A 21,645-nucleotide genomic window follows, 5' to 3' on the forward strand; every position below is an offset into this window, starting at 1 on the left:
TAAATTTAAGTAATTTCCCTCTTTCCCTCTGTTAATATTTTTCATACTAGTGGGTTCACAATTAAATTTTTCAGTTGAAATGACTTCAGGGCATTAACTTTGCCCATTTAAATATTTTTCTGTTTCCTCTGCTGGTCTTAATGGTGAAAGAAAATATTTTCTTAATCATTGTCTTAAATTCCTTTAGCTCTATATTTGGAAAACATTATAGATTTCAATTTAAAAAAGCCTTTTGGAGGATTTTTTTAAAAATTCTAAGTCCAATGTTACTATTTTACACAAAATAGTAACGTTTTCTTACGTGTAAAGTTTTTCTTACTGTTGTCACACTTAACATGTTTAATTCTTAACCTTTTTTTTCTCAAAAGATTTGTAACTGCCTCCATTCCAAAATTACATGTTTGGTCTTAGTCCGCTTTCTTTCCTAAAAAAGTTAGCTTTTATAAAAAAGAATAACAACATCTGTTAGGACTTACTATATAACAAGCTTATATATCTACTTTACTTTTCAAAAGACAGTGGGTAATTTCAGATAAGAGGACACAGAATAGGTAGAAGCAGACTGAATTCCCAAGTATTTTGACAGGGATATTCACTATATATTTAGTAGTATTCTTAATATCTTTCCCTTTAGAGAGCTATCAATGATTGATTGAAGTAGGAATTAAATCTTACATGAATTGGCTAGTATATCTACATAAATATATGTCAGCACAAAACAGTCTAAATTATAATATGCATCAAAAACTACCATCTTTATAAGTACGGGACTGCTGACTGTTTGGGTAAAAACTATAGAGGAAATATACATAATTCAATTTATAATTGCCGTTCTGTGGAAAACACCCATACCCTGAGATCTCTTTGAAGCAATCCTTTGCTGAGCAATCTTTTATCCTATCCATTGCAGTCTTGCATTCACTAATCTCCCTAGGCTTTGCAAAAGGAAGACAGCATTATTATCACATTGCAGCAGGCAGGAAAGCTAAGGTGAAGTAGCCTCTTCCAAAACTTGATAGAAATGGCAAGGGAGGATGAAAAGGACAGGGGTTTTACATCAGTGACATTCTTAGTTGTAAGTGTTAAAGTCTATAGTACTGCCAGCTTCTCAGCTAGAGGGTCCCAGCCTTTGGAAAGGTGGAAGGCATGAAGCTGACTGGCTCCACTGCCCTGGCATTGCACCAGGCTGCACCTGACTGAGAGGATGCACAGAAGTCTTCTTCCTTGCTACTATCATGTTGGGATGAAGGGAATGCCACTCATGCCAGGACGCAATACAGAGGACACCACTCTCCACATGCAGTGAGCCACCTCCTCCCAGCACTCATGCACTTAGTGATGACATGCAGAGAAACTGGAGCTGGTTCCCCACCCCGCCTTAGATGTGTGTGTCAGACCTCTGAGCTGTCTTTGGAGCTGTGTCTGCAATGCACTGTGCTTCAACTGATTCCATAACATGAATCTTGGAAAGGCCTTTTAACTTGGAAGCAGCGGTGTACAAATGTGGCTGTGCCAGTTCCAGACTTTCACTGCTAATGAATTCTGCCTGTGCTGCTTGCTTCATAGAGCCTTTCCTACTAAGGCTTTTGATAGATGAAAAAATTATTCTACTTTTTGTGTCATATAGTGTGGATATATGCTAAGTATGTCAAATCCACGGGGTGAAATGACAGCATTGATCAATCAGAGTCTAATGCACTGTATGTTAACATCCCCACTTAGCTGTCTGTAATGGGGAGCCCGGTGCCTAATTAGTGCAAAACCCACCATTCTTGTTTAACTCTGGTCACCCCTGTTGATAAAATCACTTCAGCTGGTCAGGTATTAGCCATAGTGGGAAATTATATTTACAAGTATTTCTTTATTACAAAATTTCAACTCCCTACAAATTCAGAGTGATAGCTTTTTATAGACATGCCTCATTTCTCAAGAGGAGAAGCTGTCTCTTTAAGAAAAAGGGATAATGTTATCTGTTCTCCATTGCATGTAATAAGATAAGGGAATTCAGGTTTTAGTAGCTTCTTCTGGCAATAATGCTATTCAGGATATAGAAGTTTAGGTCTTGGGCTGGCTAACAGGACACAAACCTGAAAAATTACAAGCAGGTTTCAGTTGCTTTTGCAGTAAGCAGTGCAAACCACTGGTTATTCACATGCCCTGTTACTCCAGACTTGGTGATGATTCTGCTTGCTAACTGACTTCAGCTGCTTCACTAAAAGATTTTTACTATACACACATGATTAAATTTTTTTTAAATGCAAGCAAATGAGCAACAAAAGTTCTTTCAGCTCAAAGCAGAATAAGAAAACCAGGAAGGAAGGGAGAGTATTATAGAAGTTAAACCACTTTGACTGTTCCATTCTTATTAGGAATGCATAGAAAGGTATAAATCTGACTTCTCAAATATTTCTTAATGTTGCTCTAGAAGAACTTAGGAGTTTAGCGTCATAATGGTGCTAAATGAAATGCTTTTATTTCATGAAAGGTACAGCCTCAGGCTGAAAACCCAAACATTTCTTAAGGAAAAATCCTTCCATCAAAAAAATCTGTATCTGCCAATACAGCCCGCAGAGTATACACATGGAAGATAGAGACTTGGGACTGTGGAAAGCATGTGTTTAATAATAAATAACTTCACCATATTAGAATCTCATTGAATTTTGAAAAATAGCAGTTAATAAAAAGAAAAAAAATAAAAAATAGCACTCTACACTTTTACATATGCAAAATAATAAATGTAAATCAATTTAAACTACATTTTATTTCCTGTCTAAAATCACCAAATGTAGTAAAATATTTTTTTCTTGTTTCTTCTCAAACATTCCTATGCTTAATTGATATTACAGTGTATGAGGAGTATAGGTCCAGGCACTAGAACATCACAATGCTGCTCTGAGCTTATTTTGTTAATCCAGACTGTTGGTTCTCTGTGGTTACTTGTAGGAACCATATAGACAGACAGGTCTTGATTATTCCTTACCAGCTCATTGCTGCCATCCTCATCAAAATCCTCCTCTATCCCATCAGTCATATCTTCTCCATCCCCATCTGCATCTGGCCCTCCTTCAATTGGCTCTTCCGTAGAGTTATCTGCATTCTCTGATATGCATTCCTCTTGAATCAAATCAGCATTATCTTCCATTTGTTTCTTTTGGGCTTCTGTAAGGAAAACATACTCTATGGAGATTCAGTAACCTTTCCTATTGGTGGCAAAGGAAAGGGGTCTGCAGAGGAAACCTAAGCTTCCATCTCCAGATGTGCTAGATTTGTAATATTCTCTGTGATAATGTCTACCAGGCAAATATGATTGAAAACTTTTCTTTCAAAAACTAGTGCAAAAATAAATCACAATATCAATATGATCATCTACCCCATCTATGCCATGCAGTGGATGAAGATTTGATTTGCCAATTGATCCAGCTTTTTGATTTTCTGTACTTTGCCTTGGAAACCAATTGGCATAGTCACCAGATATTTATTCATGTGCAGCCAATGAGAAGTACATAAATATCTATTCTCTGAGAAGCAGAAGGCTGTTAATTGCCAATAAATGAATAAGAGTTTGTATTAATTTACTATTAATATATCCTAACAGTAATACAGGTAATCAACAAATACTTTTAGACAGGTAAACATGTTTTTGTGAAGTATCTATTACTCCTCGTTGGTATAATGTGCTGAAGTAACTGGAGAATGTCCCCCTCCAATCAACCAAATATTGGCTTCCTATATTTTCTGCAAAGTGGTAAAAAGAAAGACCATTTCCATGCCCGAAGCCTGAAGAATCTGTTCTGGTTGACTTCATGAGGATAGCTGCATTGTTGTGACTAGGTATTGGGAAACTCCTGGATATGCTGAGGAACTTCATCCAAACAGCAGAAATTCAGAGGAAGATTGATGGAAGAATGACAAGAGACAGACTGGCTAGAACAATGTTTGGAGGGATCAGAGTCTTATTTCTATGCATGTCAGGAACTTGGATGAAACACTTTATGTACTCAGAGTGAATCAGGCCAGATAACTGGTTGCGTATAGCTAGAAAAATAATGTCTTTTTAGTCTGAGGATGATTAATGACAGAATTTCTAGAACAAAATATTTCTTCCTTTGTAAGACTGACTGCTCTGTAACACTAGTAGTTCATTACCTATCTTGTTGGACAACCAATGAATTAAGTGTTGCTGTGAAACTCTATACTTTTGGAGCTCTATTATTATTTTACCATAAGTTATTACCAGCTACACATACTATTCAATTCTGATGGCATTTTTCTTTTCCATAGTCTTAAACTAAGATATTTGTGTCACCTTTTGACTTTGCAGATTTATTTTGCCACTTACATTAATCTCTGTAGTCTTCATTAGTCTTTAGTCTCTCATTTTCAACTTCGCTTACTGAAGAAACAGAAAAAATAAGCTTTCCTCCCTCAGTCACCTAATGTCTTCAGAAAGATTCTTAGATTCAAAGAAAACAAAGTCATCTTAGACAGCTGCTCTGACAGTACTGTAGTCCTATATTTGTGACCCTTGACAAATACCCACCGTGGGCGAGACGGCAAACCCGAAGCGCAGGCCAAAGTGTCGCTACCTGGTCATAACATCGGTGGACGGGCCACCGTCACTTAACCCGGAAAAGGTGTGGATCGCGTGATCCACTCGAAAAATAGCAGAAGATTCAGCCCATGGAGCCTTATCTTCTGTTGTTAAGGTGCTCCATACAATGCCATGCTAGTTATAAGAGATTGTGTTACTTGCCTTATGCACGAGGAAAAATGGATTGAATCACCTATGCCTTCTATGTCTGGCCCTACCTCTTCCTGTCTTAAGCCACTTCTGAGATCACTCAGCTCTGACAATGACAACTGAATCAGTTTTGGTTAAGGCTTTTAAAAACAAGGTTTCTGAATTGATAGACAATATATTTAAATGAGAAACCTTCTAAGATACAGCTGTTAAATATTAGGTCAGTTACTTAAGTATTAATGAGAACATAAACTGCGTTCTTCAGAGGAGGCTAAAATACCATCTCAGTACCTATCTCTTTTGGGCTCTTCTGAGAAGCTAAACTCCAGTGCCTAACTTTGAGCCGAATTTAAGCCTAATCTATAATATTACAGGAAGAATATTCTCTAAATTTTTTTTTTTTGCATGTCAGAACGGCTTATTCCCAGCTTCCTGGTTCATATTTTTGCAAACAAAGGAGCTATTTCTACAGTTTTTCTATGTACAGGAAATCCTATTTTCCATATTCTCCCTATTAGAAAGGTTAGGAGTTGATAATACAAAAAGCTAGAACATCAGCTTTTACTGCAAGGAGAGTTTTCTTGCAGCTGTAGAGTAGTAACCAATGTATGCATTGAGCTTGTCCAGCCTGTAATATCACATTCCTCCAGATGTAACAGCTTTTAGGATTAAAAATTAAATATTCTTCAGGAGAGTGAATCAAACTTAGAAAACCAAAAGAGCAAGATGATGGCTTGATTTTTGCTTTATACAAATGAGAAACAGATGCTCTCTCTGATTCCAGTCTTAGTGAGGCCACACCTTCTGGCAGAGGAAAATGAAAAATAACATTGCCAAACCATAGAGAAGTAACAAAATCATTTCATCATCCCCCATCGGACAATCTAAATCAAACAGTTCAGCTACTGATGTAGCTTACACAAATCTTTTTGGATCTGCAGACTAATCACCCAGGCTGCATAACCCTCTTCATCAGCTCAGGAAACTTAAATGGGTTTCCATGCTTACTGGTATCTTTGAGGTGTTTTTCTCCTCACACCCTCCAATGAGGGGCAAAGAATGAGGGATGGGTTCTGCACTGGATGTTTTAAAACATCAATATTTTGAAAACATCTTTAATATCTGAGGATATTCATTGCTTGTCTTCAGAAGCCATAAGACTATGACTCAATATGAATCAATATTTTCCTCTTTGATGTGATTTCTATTTAAATGACATCACTACAGTCCTTTAGCAAAAGTGAAATTTGGACATCAAAGTACAATGATCTGCAGATTGTTTTGCATAGTAATGGATTTTTTATAAAAGCTTTCCAAGGCAGGGATGTATAGTCAGAGTGTTTCAGTGCCCAAATGATTCAGTGGAGTGCCTTGCAATTACATCTTCACCAATTATGCCAACTTTTATCCAAACTACATAAAGTACAAAATAGAATCTAATGAATACATATTGTGCACAGATCTCCTGAAAGAGATAATCACACTCTCTACTAATGGTTTACCTTAGATTTGAAAAAAGCCCTCAACTTTATGAGATAAACTGTAACAGCTGGGGGACTGGTCCTTGTCTGTCAACTTAGAAAATTATTGTAAAGAAAAGGTAGGTTATTTTTCAAGCAATTTTTTTAAGTTACTTGGGAACAGGTGACATCCATATCTAAATTCCTATTTTGTCTGTGCCAAGTTTGTAACCCTCAACTGCTAATTCCCAGTAATGTTTTAGACAGTCTTGCTAGAATTCTCTTATGTGTCCTGATGGGTTTTCGACTTCATATAACTGACTTCTCTCCAGACACCCAGGCAGTTGTGGGTTCTGAGGCAGAATTTCTTTCACACATTTCACACAAAATTCAGAAAAAGTTTTTATCACAGAATGGAGGGGTAAAAAAAAAAAAATTGAGTTTTTCATGAGATAAGGCATCCATTTCCCTGATGACTCTCACAAAATCAACTCACTAATATAAAGCTCCTGTAAAAAGGTATATGTGGTCTATAAGGAAATAGCAAAGAAAATGCCATAGACAGGCATAAGAACTGAGTTTGTTTTTTATATATACCATGGTGAGAATACAACCTTACAATTCTCAGGATGACTTTAAAGTGCTACCAGGTGAGATCATCCATCTAACAAAATGAGCAATGCACTGACTTGATGAAATTATGAAGTAGTATTGGATTTTATCATTCCTAAGGTTTTACTAAAACCAGAACTTTTTAAGCCAGATAAAAGCTAAACTGGAGCTGTCACCAGTTTTATGAAGAGGCCCAAACTTCACTCAATAACTGAAGTTGGAAAGTAACTCTGGGCTCTCCAAGTTCAATCCTTCTTCAAATCAGGGACAAACTCAAATTGTAACCCAGGTCCATGGGTCCTGAGCCCAGTGAGTTTTGAATGTTTCCAAGGATGGAGCCAGTATGGTCTCTCTGGTCAACTCACTATACTGCTTAGTTGCATCTCTTTTCCTTATATCAAACAGAATTTTATTCCTTGCTTCAGCTTGTGACTATTACCTACTGCTTATTGCCCAGCCAATAATTCTTGATATACACTATCTTTTAATACATAATGTGCCTAGCACAAGCATCACCATGGTCAAAAACTTCTAGCTTAATTCTGTTCACTCAGTTTTTTAGTGTTGTTTTTTATCCGGAACAACTAGAGTGATTATTTTTTCCTACTACACAATAAAAAACGATTCTTAAATGATGATGCATGTTCTGTGAAGAATATTAATCTATTCTCCCAGTAGTTTTACCTAAGAGTTGATTTACCTTGCTTCAGGCCTCCATTAAGTACCAAAATTTTAGAAAGCTGCCATTCTCTTTGGTCTGTCTGCTTGACTGGTAACAAGGTTCTAATTTAATTCATTTCACTAAAAATGGCTTTTACCCACCTGCTTCAGCTTTTTGCTGCTTTTCAATCTTTTCCAGTCTCCCTAGCAAGGAGTCAATTTTTGTTTTGATTTGAGTTAATTCTTTCTTGATTGTTTGCAACTCATCTGATTTCACTGTGGAAGAGAGCAAAATGCAAAATATGAAATAAACTATATTTGTGGTAACATTCCCCCCCCAAAGCAAAACATTTTCTTTTCTTTTCTGTCTAGTAGAAATTCTACTCTCTCATTTTTGTCAATATTTCCAGAGATTTACCTTTTAAAATTAACATTGTTAGTTAAAGATGTAGAATCCTAGAAAACCACAGGATTCTAAGCCTTAATAGCAAAAGTCCATGTAAAGTGTGTTGCTCAATAATAGTCATTTCAGGAAAAAAACATCTCAAAAACATCTTCATAAATCCAAGTAACTTTTGCTTAAAGACAGCCTATAGTGAAAGAATAATTCAAATATGATAAACATGTTGCAGTATTGAAATGTTATTTTGCTGGACTCTTTTGTAATAATATTGACAATAATAAAAATATCCCTTACAGTATGTATTTCTCAGAAAGACTGAATGGTAATATAAGTGCTAGGCAGCCAGGAATGCAAGGTTATGTTCCAGTCAAAAACTTATTGCAAGAAGTGTCACGTTTTGTTGCTACAAAAGCTTTTTCAGTTTCAGTTGGCAATTTCTTGTACTTTTCCCAGCTATGGATAATATATAAAAAATATTTCATTTTATGATCACATCCAAGGACATGGAGGCATCAGCTATAACTATTAGCTGAAGTTTCCAAATCTTTATTGCACTGCTTTACTCTTCATTTTTGTTTATTAATGTGCTCCCATTGTCTAACCTAAGAAGGAGTAACTGCTTTGGAGATGTTTTGGCTTCAAAGGAAACAGTGTTGCAGCCCTCATAAATTACCTCATTATTTTGGCATTATCAGAACATGTGTTTTATGCTCAGAAGGTGGCCCAAACAAATACACTTGCCCTGTTTGTGCTAGGATATCATGTGGAAAAGTTCAAGAGGAGAAAATGGCGACTCTGTGCTAGCATGGGAGAATAAAGCCATTTATAAAGGACCAGAGTAGGAAACAGAGCTGTCACTCTTATAACTCTTCTAGGAAGAAATGGACCATCCCCATGAGGGACTGATTGTGGAAGAGCACTGAGCTCTGTTACTTCTCCACCACTGCTGTAGGAGGATGTGCATTGACTTTGGTGTGCGTATCAAGAACATGGATGCACACAACAGGAGGGTCCTTATTGAGCCTGGGAAAAGGGATGCTCTGCTATGAAGAAGAACATGTTCCCTTTCTGTCAAAAGGGTCTTCTGGCTGCATCTTGCTGCATCAGTCCTGTTCATTGATCCTTGGCCATGTCTGTTATCATGGTGTCTCAGGTAATTTGTATTGGACAGTCAGTCTGATGATGAAGTGTGAAGACAAGCTATTGCCTGCTTCAGTGATAGTTAATGAATAGGTGTTTGCTCAAATGAGCCTTATTCCAAACTTGCAGCATATTCACTGAGGTTGAAACCAAAGATTTTTATCTTAGAGTTTGGGTCATGTGCATTATAGTATAACATGTCAGCTAAAGGCAGTAGGTTGCTAAATGTGGTAATGCACTTGTTTAATCGTGCTCATATTGAGAAATTGCATCATCTCACAGTATAGGCTAAAACCTCTGATCTCACATTGAATGAACAAAAGGACTTAAAGAAAAACGCATATTTTTCTATAAAACTATAAAGCTAAAATTTTTCTATAAAACTAACCTTTGTGCTAAACTCTTATATGCTAAACAGTATTTGATGGAATTATTTTGTGTATTTAAAGAATGAGGGTTTAAAATGTTCTTAGAGAAATAATGGGTCATTCTCCAATCCCACAGATCTGAAACAAAATGTTAAGATTCTGATAACTATATATTTAGAAGGTTACTGATACCCCAGGGGCAGTGTCTGGTCCATCTTGGAGTAGCAAGGTAGCTCAGAATCCAGAATGAAATGGTGTGAACTGCTCCAATGGGGAATGCTAAGTGCTGGCAGCAACCCACCATGAAGCCTGTTGGCAACACATTCCGTGCAGTCAAACTGTTGTGTCAGGGATGCTCCCTTGACTGGCAAACTGCAGGCTGGCCAGGCCCGAAAGGTCAGACCCAGAAGTGACACTGCAAGGACCTAATGGTATTTGTCTCCACTCTACTAAGCAAAGCAGAAAGTGTTTGCACTTCTGAGTTTGACAAGGAAACATGCTTATGCCTAGCGCTGCTGCTCAACTCAGGTCTGCTGCACAGGGGCTTCCATGTGGTATCTCTGGAAAAACTACGTCGGGAAGAAGATGGCACCAGAGGTAACAAGACAACAATGAGGATTCAAGGAACAAACCCCAGGGGAAAAGGACAAGGGGGTGCTGGGTAACAGATGACTGAAGATGAGCCAGTGTGTGCCCAGGCAGCCAAGATGGCTAATAGCATCCTGGCCTGTATCAGCCACAGTGTGGCCAGCATGACCAGGGTAGTCACTGTCCCTCTGTACTCAGCACTGGTGAGACACCTTGAGGGCTGTGTCCAGTTCTAAGCACCTCAATTGAAGAAAGACTGAGGTGCTAGAAAGTCTCCAGAGAAGGGCAGTGAAGGCAATGAGGCTGGTGAAAAATCTAGGAGGTAATTAATATGAGAAGAGTTTGAGGGAGTTGAGGTTGTTTGGCCTGGAGAAAAGGAGGCTTGGGGGAGACCTTATCACTCTCTACAACAAAGTGAAAGGAGGCTGTACGTAGGTGGGAGGTGTCCACTTCTCCCAGATAACTGGTGATAGGGCAAGAGGGCATAGCCTCAAGCTGCATCTGGGGAGAGGTTCAGGTTGGATGTTAGAAGTAATTTCTTTATGGAAATGGTTGTTAAACATTGGAAATGACTGCTTAGGGAGTCACCATCCCTGGAGGTGTTCAAGAAATCACTGTCTGACATTATTGCTATGGTCTAGTTGACAAGGTGGTGAGCAGGTAAAGTCTGAACTGGACAATCTGGAGGTCTTTTCCAGTCTAAATTATTCTATGATTCTGTGATCATAGAGTAATTTGCTTCAAATTAACACTAAAAAGGTAACCTGTAATTTGAAAGGTAATTTGTAATTTGAAAAAAAAAAATCTCAACCAGTCTGCACAAGTGCCAAACTTTCACTCTGTTTCCAACATTATGATGGTGTAATTATTTGAATTGCTTATTGTTTTACATTGCAGAGTATTGTACAAGTCTTCAAAATTATTCTCCTAGATAAATTCTACTCTCAATTATACTGTAGTGGGTATTTCTGTAGTAAGCAGCAACTAGCAAAGACAAATTATGAGGGACCCTGATAAAAAATAAGTTGAGCATGAGCCAGATCTTTTCCTCATCACAGTTTAACTACATCAAACAACTGAGCACCACACAGTTGCTCACTTCCCTCCAACACCCAGAAGGATGGGGGGAAGAAAATAAGGAGGGTAAAAGTGAGAAAACTCATTGGTTGAGATAAGAACAGTTTAATAATTGAAATACAATATAATGATGATGATAATGATAATGATAATAACAATAATAATAATAATAATAATGAGAAGGAAAACAACAGAGAAAGAAATAAAGTCCAAGAAATAAAAGCAATGCAAATAAAAACACCAACTGACAGATGCCCTGAAGAAGCCCTGGCCAACCTCCCACTTAATTTATTGTTGAAGATGATACCATGGTCTGGAACATCCCATTGGCCCTCTGGGGTCACCTGTCCCAGGTGTGTCCCCTCCCAGTTCCTTGTGCATCCCCATCCTGCTCATTGGTGGGGTGGGGTGAAACAGAGAAGGACTTGACTCTGTGTAAGCTCAGTAGTAACTGAAAATCCCTGTGTCATCAACGCTGTTTCCAGCACAAATTCACAACACAGACCTACAGTAGCTACTGAAAAGAAAATTGACTCTGCCCCAGCCAAACCCAGCACACCACTCTAGCCAGCACTTGTGAGGCCACATCTGGAGCACTGTGCCCACCTCTGGGCTCCCCAGTATGGCAGGGAATGAAGAAGACAAAGCCAGACTCTTCTCAGTAGACCCCACTGACACACCAAAGACCTTTGGCATAAATTAAAGCACGTTAAATTTCATCTAAACACCAGAATTTTATTTTTTCTTCCCATGGGTGTAGTCAGACACGGTCCTAGGAAATTTGCTTTGCAGGGCATTTGCACCAATGCAGCTCCAGAGGTCCCTTCCAAACTAAATTCTGTGAATCTGTGATAGTACTTGGCAAGAACTTCAGGCTTTTAAAGCAGTGTTACAACAAAGATAAAATGTAAAAATTATAAATTCTGTCCTCTAGGTGTCCTGCTTTGAGTATATAAATTTTCCTTTAAAACATCATGTATTTTTTTAAAATTGATCTCAGCAAGAAATAAAGCTGTTGGTAAACATGATACCAGAACTGCCTGCATCCAAAATATCTGTTCATCTGCTTTTGAGAAATAGAGTAAGAAAATAAAGTAACTTACTCTTTGGGATTTTTTTCCCAATTAACAGATAAAATAAAGGATGGCAGATAACAGAAATGCACATATTGAAAGGGGAATAATTATTAATGAAACTAGTAATGGCTAAATATCTTCAACAACTCTGATGCAAAAATGTAAATAAACTTGGTGATGACATGAAAAGGTGAAATTTGCTGATGACATGAAAGATATCACTTATTCAGAGTAAACTGGAATGGAAGAAAAGGTCAGGTGATTTTAAGGAATGTTACATTAGAAACAAAATTATGAGATTTCACTGAAAAAACACCTACACTAAACAACAGAAGTCCTACTCTTAACACCAAGGCTCATCAGCAGAAGAAGACAGTGACAGAATTATGCTGGGGTTGATAACAGACTACTACTATTTGCAACCATGAGAAGGAAAATGCAGTGCTAGAGTGTGTCAAATGATGTATTGCTAAGGATGGAGAAGTGTTTTGTCTCTGTATGAGGACCTGGTGAGTACAGGTTGAACCACTGATTCTAGCAGGCACATGTGGAGAACAGCTCTGAAGATGGCCATAAAAAATGGAAAGCCTTTAGTGTGGCAGAAGTGTTTTACTTGTTTGCTGAAGACAAAAAAGGTAAAAAGAAATAACACTTTTATCCTAAAACAGTGTTGGAGCAACAACAACAACAACAACAACAACAACAACAAACAAGAAACAAAACTAAGCTGGAAATCACAAGGAACAGAAAAAAAACCAACAAACAAACCCCAACTACTTTTAAGAATGTATGTTAAAGGATTTGATGATGCTGCTACTTGCAAGAGTAAGGAATTTGATTCAGTGACCCTTTTAGCCCTTTGTGGCCTTCCAGAATGCATCATTCATTGAAGCATCTAACACCAAAGGAGACAGTTGCATCAACAGCATTATAAGAGGAATAAAATTACGGTGAATTGCATTTTTAAAAATGCAAGTGGTACTGTTGAATTATAGCTTTTTGTGAAACATATATTTTTCTGTAACTGCAAATTGATTCATCCTCAAAGCGTGATTCAGATTTCTTTGGGAAGAAATGTCATGTATTTTTAACTAAGCCCTTCATGTTTAATATAAAATATTTTATCATATTTTATTACTGTAGATATCACTGAAAAATGGATCAGCTTAGGAAGCTAAATATAAACTCTATGAGTCAAAATTAATTCATTTAAAGACATAATTCAATGCATATTTTAACATGTGAAGTGTCTACTCCTTAATTTCAAGCACACAGAGTATAAAAGATTTGATTAATATTTTCCTCCTGATTTCATATGTATAAAATGAAAGTGCACACTCTGAGCGCTTCAATTTCTACATTGTAATAAAAAGTGAGCTTTTCCCAGTTCTAAATAGCAATGTGAATGTACTACTTCATACCATTAACATGAAGAACTACTATGTGTGATTTGCCTACCAACATGTTTAATTTTGTGAGTTACTTTTGTTAATTTGGAAATGCTGATTTATGTTCTTTAGTCTTTGGAGTTAAAAAGAAAACAAAATATTGATAACCATTCCTGGAAAAATTATGGATTTAGGAAAGAAATAAAATCTTTCTTATGTTTTGGAAGCAGATTTAAAACTTTTAAATTTTGTCACTTTTTGGTCAAACAGGAGTTTACTGTGCTGGCAGGTATTAATTTTGCAGATATGCTTATCAGTGAGCAAGGCATTTTTGATACTATGATTTTTTTAATATCTTTGTGCAACAATAAACATCTGCCTTTGGATTTCTGTTTTTCTGAAGTGAGTCCTTTTGATTCTGGTGATTTCACTTAGGCGTCTCCTGTGTTCTGACCTTTAATATGACAAGTATGGGTTCATTTTCTGGATCCAGTCTGAGTGTTAATCTCATATCTATGAGATTTCTACTTACATCTGAAAGGCCTCTTAAGGAAAGTGATCTCATGAGAGTTTTGCTATATGGGAGTTAAATTTTCCAAGCATAGTCAATACCATTTTGACATTGCTAATTCTAAATTTGCAATTAAGGTGTTTTATAGTCTTATATTTCATTAAACTCAAAATGGCTTCCTTCCCATGAACTACATTTCTCCTTACTGAAGAAATCCTTTATTTACCTAACAATAAATTAATGTTAGAATCGATAGTGCATAAGTTCAAGGGGTTCAGATTAGCAGTGTAGAGTAAGGGGCTACAAAATATTGAATTGCTTTCTCCCACAATTCAGTATAACCAACTTTTCCAAGAAAATGGCAAAGGAAGTTGCAAAATATACCTTCTCTACTTAAAAAAATTGAACTTCTAAGGGAATGGCTCTGCTATTTCTCTGATAAAGGTCTTACAATAAGCTGATTACATTCCTGTTTAAGTCAACAAAATCATGTTTCTACATTTATAATGGGTTGACTAGAATTGGCAAAAAGGGAAGTAATTCTATGGGAAAATTAGCCATGAAAATCTGTGTATTGTGTGTCTGACTCCTCTTAAAGATGTGCTGCATGCAGAAAGTAGATTTTGTGCAATTTATTTTATCACAATAAAAAGAATTGCATTTTTTTTCCAATTGTCATTGCAATGAATTGAGGATAGAAACTAACATAGGTCAAAAAGCCAATGTTTTAAGTGATGCATGTTGCAGCTCTCCTTTCAGTTAAGAGCTGGATCCAAGGATGATCTTGTCCAAATACCTGGACCTCTAAGACTGACACTTTTAGAATACAGATCACACCTAAATACATTGAAGGATACCTCAACTTGGGAACAACACTGTCTGTTTGGGTCTGGATACTCATGATTGTACTTCCATTAAATTATTTATAGTTTCTGCAGTATTTGCCGTATTTTGCAGGCAGTGGTTTGGAAATCTTATAGTGCCTGTGGATACTTGGACTAGGGTTGAATCCTATAATCTATGCTATGCATTATTTAAGTCCTAACACAGTATTACAAAGATTTTTTTGAAATGCAGATGAAATAAAGCAAAATTTTCAGTAATTCTGAGGAAAAAAATATCTGTATATTAAATAAATAGCTGTATATTAATGTAATATTCTCTCCCTCCTTCATTACAATAGAAATTAAGGTTTCTGGGTAAAAGCTTTTTTTGACATCTGTTGGGATACAAAAACTAAGATCCGCAGCTCTCTAGATTAATTTTATAGTTATTCTTGTTCTGAACAATGAGAAAAATATATAAAAAAAACTTATCTGAAAATAAACTCTCTTTTCATGGCAATGTGCATCAAAAAAGCCCATTGTTAATTAATGCATACTTTAGGAAAATTATTAATTTGAATGCACTGATACTGCTAAGTATTCATATAGAAAAGACAACAGAAAATGATGAAAAAATGAGATCTAACTAAAGATTTAGTTCACTGTGAGAAACCCCAAAGATCCAAGGACTGAAAAGGACTGACAAAGTAATTTAAGTTCTAAGTTTCCTAAAGTGAAGATCTTGAGCTGCTTCATGTCTTTTAAAATAATAGAAGAAAACATAATTTATTACTTAAAATATTGAGGAAAGGCTTACTTCAGGGCGAGTATGAAAATGTCTAGGCTCATGTTCATCCTCCAGAGAACAAAGAAAATATTGCTACTCCTAGACATCCTCTTAGGGTCTGAGTGAGCTTCATAATATGACACCTAAATTTGGATGTCTTCCTGTGTGTGAGGCATCAAAGCTCTTGTTACTGGTAATGGACATCCAGCCCATTCATTCCCTGGAGTCTTGGAAGTGATTTATTGTACATGCAACAGAGCCTGTCTGTCTAACATCATCCTTTCCAAGGAATGTTTCGAGATCCTTGCTCCTGAGTGCACAACATTATCTTTAGCTGTGTTTACTACATGTCCATTATTTCAGTCACATGCATTTACATGTTTATTACATGTTTTCCTTCAAGTTCTCTGATATCATCTGGTCATACAATAGGATCAAGAATGGATCCTAATGGGCTCACGAGGTCCATCGTCTTTGTTTGATACTAGCATGTAAGATTTGAATATGTTATTCAAAGAGAGTATATGACTGGGTCCTGTTGATGCCATAATTAACTCCTCTGGCAATACGATGTACTGTTGATGGGTTCACCTATTTCATTGTAAGACAGCATGATGTTTTCCTGGCCAGTCTAGTACTGCAAAAGACTTATTGAAGTTCCTTCATTCTTTCTAATATCTGATCCCTACCTGATCTTTCTCTTCCTCTTCCAGTGACGCTTCCAAGGACAGTATCACTCCACATAAGGGGCAGGGGAAGACGGGTGGGTGCTGAAAGATGCACGAAGAGGAAGATGAAGTTCCCAGGACATACTAGGAAGTGGGGAGCTTGGTGAGCTTGGAGGAGGGAATGCTATTGTTCATCTAGCTCTTCTTTTAACCCTTCTAATTCACTAAAGAAGTGTTAAATAAGCCCAAGCTGCCAATCCTGTTTTGAACTTCCTTTAAAACAAAGACATTTTGCCTCTTTCTACACTCAAAGGAATCTGGTAAAAAACAGTATACATAACACAACCTCCCCTGCCCCCCCTGCCCAGTCCACCCCTACCAGCTTACATACAACCCTGAGGTCTCCACAGAAATCAAGGTGCCTCTGACTGACTATAACAAGATTATTATCTTTTTTTATTACCAGCAGTTCATGAGATCTCATGATGTATGAGCAGTCAGGTTGAGAGGAGATTTTAAAAAGCCTTTTTCTGAGGCCAAGGGAGCAGGTCAAATGTAGTAAGAATTTCCTTCAAAAATGTCATCAATGTGCTCCTTTACTTGCAGGAGAGGCCTGGAAGCTTTTGGTACTCAAACCAGTTTTTCAAGCTAGAGATTTAGGCTAGGAAATGACTGCGATAGGGCTATCTATATAGTGGAAGCTGTTTGCAGAAATTGCTAGGATCATTGTTTCAATAATATTCAACTGATATGAGCAACTCACATTTGGATCCTGAGGAAGAAGCCCCACTTGAAGTGGACCGTGATGCTCCCTTCATGGAGAAAACCCCTTTGCCTCTACGAGTTGTTGTCACAGCCACACGAGGACGTTTGAGTGGAATCACTGCACGGGGCGGTGGGGGGACACGGCCATGGTAATCAAACAACCTAGAAAAGATTAAGTCAGCTGGACTCCATAAAACCCTCTGTGATTTCATGTCATGGGAGCTCTGTCAACTAAATTTGCATGTTATCTGAGAAAATTACCCTTTGAAACTGTAATCACTTTATATCAAGTCAAATTATATTTCAAGGACCTATGCACATTAAATGCCTTATTCAGATCTCAGTCACACACTGGTGCACAGACCAGCTCAGATTTTTTGTGTGTCATTTAAATGAAGGCTGTATTATGGGACTCTCCTATTTGCCGTATGGATAATCTATAACTTGCTTTCCACAGGTCCACATCATTTCATTCTTCACAGACAAGAGCAGTGCATTTTGTTGTGACATTTCAGCTCCTTTATTACATGCATGGCTTAAATTCTAGCTTTTTATCTGCTATTCTTAAAGATGTAAAAGTAAAGTAGAAAAGAGAACTTTCCTGAAGACAACCATCACTATAAAGAAATATTCTGCAGTTTCTGAAATAACAAGAGTCTTTGCATATGGTCTCTTTATTGCAGAATGAATTGGTGTAGAAATACTAAAATATCCAAGCATGCTTAATTAAAAAAAAGAAAATTGTTCAAACCAAAACCACTGTAGCAGGCAGATATTCAGACTTTTACCGCTACAGTCAATAAAAGATACTCTGTGACAAAAATGAACTTTTGTTCCCAAACAGAATAGCCTAATCCTAAAGATACAGTTATCAATAGCAGGTAACTAACCTGTGTAGAGGGGAAATAAAGGTAATAAAAAAGATAATCAAAGCTACATATATATTTAGAACATAAAATATATGGATTCTGGATACAATAGGTCAGGAGAAGAAAGTTCAGAAAACAAAGATTTTCAGTTCAGAGTCTGAAGCAGAGGGATAAGCAACATCCTCAAAAAATATTCTCAAATTTTCTTATAACTAGTAATTATGGAAATTTATAACCACATGTTTTAATTTTCACAGTTGTGAGTACTGTCACCCAGCTGGGCAGATAGATACACATTTGAAAAAAGACACACAAGAAACAGTAATTCACTCACCACAGCATCTAACAGTATGATGAACAGAATGCAGAGTCAAATTTAAATCTTCTAACCTATTTTCTGCTAAGTATATACCTAGTACTTAAATCAAACCGCACTTCTGTCTGTACTGTAATCCTACAGACAGTGTAATCATCTCACTCCTTTTCCATAGCTGCCTACAAAATGTGACACAGAGGTCCTGTCACACTCAATGACTGAAATCCGTGGCCTCAAATATTCCCACAAATGAGCAGCTTCTAGCCATTGTTAGCATAACTGAAGAATTGTGTGTGAAGATGGACACTAAACCAATTTTTACTTTTAATACAAATAATAGTGTTTATTGTCACCCATCATTTATCATATTAAATGATCTGCAGGTTGATCATAAACTCCTTTATGATAAAATGTTTCTGAAGTGCTACAAGCTGTCATGCAAAAGTTCATAATATGACTTTTATTCTGAAGGTGACATTTTTTTAGCTTCCAATAGTTTGTGTTTAGATAATATAGTGAAATGTGAAACTATGCTTCCTTTTCTCAAAATATAAAAAAGAATGTTTATCTAAATTACTGTAATCAATCTATTCCTACTTTTGTTTGTGAAATTATGCAAAGATTTTGGGCTTGGTATTTCATTTTGTTCTGTTCTGTACATTCCAATAATATGCTTTCTTTTAAAAAACAGTGCTTCCATTTATGGTTTTGAAGCACTGTGCCTGTTTTTCTTGCGCCTGTAATGTGAGAAATGATAAAGAGAAATGCTTAGTTCCAAAGAAATTCTTTGCTCCAATAATCACTAGTGTGCACACAACTATGCCTTTTTTTTTCAGTCACCCTTCTAAATTTACAGTTCTGATCTTGCCAATCTGTCTTCATATAGATTTTATTTTAAAGAACTATCCATTCCTGACACCCTTTTTTGCCCCATCACTGCTTTAGTCAAGGGAAGAAAGACATATTCTTCCTTTAAGGACTCAGAAAAGTTAATAACATTAATTGGTTGAAATATTAGAAAAGAAGATTTATGGTTTGGGATAAAACATAGAAATTCAGAAAGTTCAGAAGTTCAAAAATGCGAAAAATCCTGACTATATTTCTTAATTTATATTTCCTATAAGTAGTTTGTACACCAAATTCTCCATGGGATTTTCTCTTCCATGATTACTATATTGAGATTTTCATTTTTCCCTTCCATCAACTTGTATATAAAGACTGTTCGCCTTGTACAGTTTTTATTTTCAGAAGATCAGCATGTCCAGCCTTATGAGGCCAACCTCATATGCAGGTTTTCTACCACAGAAGTTCTGCTGTCTTAATTCTGAAAGACTTCTAAATTTAAAAAAAAATATTATATTGAATAGATCTATGGATACATTACACTGTCAGTGGTTTTTCATAACAACACAGTTATCAAGAGAGACACCAAGAAGCAACTCTTAATGCCCTATAAGGTTTTTAAAAAATTTTTTTGTTGGGTTTTTTTGGGGGGGGTTTTGGTGAAAATTAACCATTACAGTTTATCATTTCTGCTACCCATAAAATACAGAATTGAGGAAAAAGCTAGACATATACCTTTAATATTCGTGTGGCATAGATGAGAAACACTATTCTGTTTAAAAACATACTATTCCATAGATGAAATTCAGAGCTGCAACCTTGGAAAAAAATAAATAAAAGCCTATAGAAATCAACTTTTTACAGGACGTGCTACTCCTACTGCAAAGGCTGGGCTGAGCAGGATTAAACTTCTTTGATAGCTTTTACTTCATATGTTCATAATCTATTTTATATCTCACTATTTCTAGCTTTGTCCAAAGGGGGCATGGTGGTTTATATGAAAAGCTAAAACTAGTGGCTCAAATTGAACCCACATTAGGAGAAAACAAACAGGAAAATATTGTTTCTACATTTTTCCTACCGTGTTCCTAAGCAGAAAGGTATATAGCACATGCTAACTTAACTTCTGGGTGTAAACTGTTCCCCTGCTACTGTCCATTGCTTTACATAGAAGAATTATCAAATTAGAACAGGTTGGTGGAGCAATGCTTTGGTCCACTCTGGCTCACTTGTCCTGTGCCAAACCAAGCTGCTCTAATGCAAAGACACAACACTGCTGGATAACAAGTTGGTTATCTGTGACCATTCTTACTACTCCTGTGTTGTGGGGATTCTGCTATGTCTGAATAAATACACTTTCACAGTGCTGAGCTCGGCTGTGTGTAACTACTCAAGGCAGAATCTTCAATTGCTCATGCATCCAAATTATTTTTGTCCTACAGGAACACACTGTTCAGCTTGCGCTTTTGCTTCTCTCAAAGTTCTTCTGGATTTCTAAACATTTTTGGAACATTCTTGAGGAGACATTGTGTCTTTTCGTACACACGGATGAAAATACAAAGTCAGGAACATCATAGTGAAGAATTTTGCAGCCACTATACATCCCAGTGAAAGTAAGCCTGGAAGAACTCTATTAAACTACCATTAAACTGTTCAGCACAGCAAATACCCCAAAAGCTCTTAGAGAAGGATAAAATCTAAAGATCTGTTTAGTAAGCATACATTTGATGGTGGTGATTTCTCTGCAAGATATTAAAAATAGTCTTCTGATACATGATAGAAATAATGCAATGAATAATCGATAAAATCAGAATTAGCCTGTTTAACCAAACAGTGGGATTATATTATCAACAAACATGAGAAATTATGTAAGAGGTACAAAAATACAGGCACACATACCGATTGTAGAAATCATCTCTGTAGTAATCATAATCAAAGACATAACCACTGTGGAAAAACACAGAAAAACAAGAATGAACTGGTTAATAGGAAAATACATATTGATTAAAACTTCTGTAGTAATATGGGCTTACTCTCAAATTTCTATCCCTTCTTCAACGTCCTTCCACTTCTTTTGTACTGTGTACAATGTACATTATATTTGTCAATGCTGTTGTCAGCTATCACTGTATATTTGGAAATGTGAAGTCTGGGGCATGCAGAACTCTGTAAACAGTTGACAGCACACACAGATAAGATTTAACACAGTGAGACAGCTCTGTAATTAGAGGATCATTATAGTGTAATTCTCAGAGTGATCAAATGAAGTTAGCATTCAAAACTGACACCCTCTTCTTTTCTGGTCTAATATAGCATCATCAGTGGAGTAGGAAGACAGTTACATACATGAAAGAGAGGGAAATGAGTGAGAAGGTGAGCTAAGACAGTTACTTTGATTTAGAGAAACATGAAATGATTGGACTTCTTGCTGGTCCTTCAGTCCACCTAATTATTTTCATCAAAGAGAGAAAAAGTAAAAAGTTAAAAAAATAAATGCTAAATAGGTGTTAAAGGGATGCATTTCCTCTCAGGTCCAGGAAGGAATATAC

General features: G+C 36.6%; 1 protein-coding gene across 9 annotated transcripts in view; it reads right to left on the bottom strand.

Moving 5' to 3' along the window:
• The window catches only part of RALYL (RALY RNA binding protein like), a 374,914-nt gene that overhangs the window by 15,936 nt on the left and 337,333 nt on the right, over positions 1-21,645 (bottom strand). For 5 of the 9 annotated variants that reach the window (XM_068185868.1, XM_068185855.1, XM_068185847.1 and 2 more), the window contains 5 exons: positions 20,996-21,043; positions 17,067-17,230; positions 16,325-16,405; positions 7,636-7,749; positions 2,981-3,159 (listed from right to left, as the gene is read on the bottom strand). In XM_068185868.1, coding sequence (XP_068041969.1) covers positions 2,981-3,159; positions 7,636-7,749; positions 16,325-16,405; positions 17,067-17,230; positions 20,996-21,043 — 586 coding nt within the window. The remainder of the gene's footprint in view (positions 1-2,980; positions 3,160-7,635; positions 7,750-16,324; positions 16,406-17,066; positions 17,231-20,995; positions 21,044-21,645) is intronic. The other 4 variants (XM_068185884.1, XM_068185878.1, XM_068185890.1 and 1 more) reach the window with 3 other exon arrangements.

Source organism: Anomalospiza imberbis, chromosome 1 (assembly GCF_031753505.1).
Source record: "Anomalospiza imberbis isolate Cuckoo-Finch-1a 21T00152 chromosome 1, ASM3175350v1, whole genome shotgun sequence".
Classification (NCBI taxonomy): Eukaryota; Metazoa; Chordata; class Aves; order Passeriformes; family Viduidae; genus Anomalospiza; species Anomalospiza imberbis.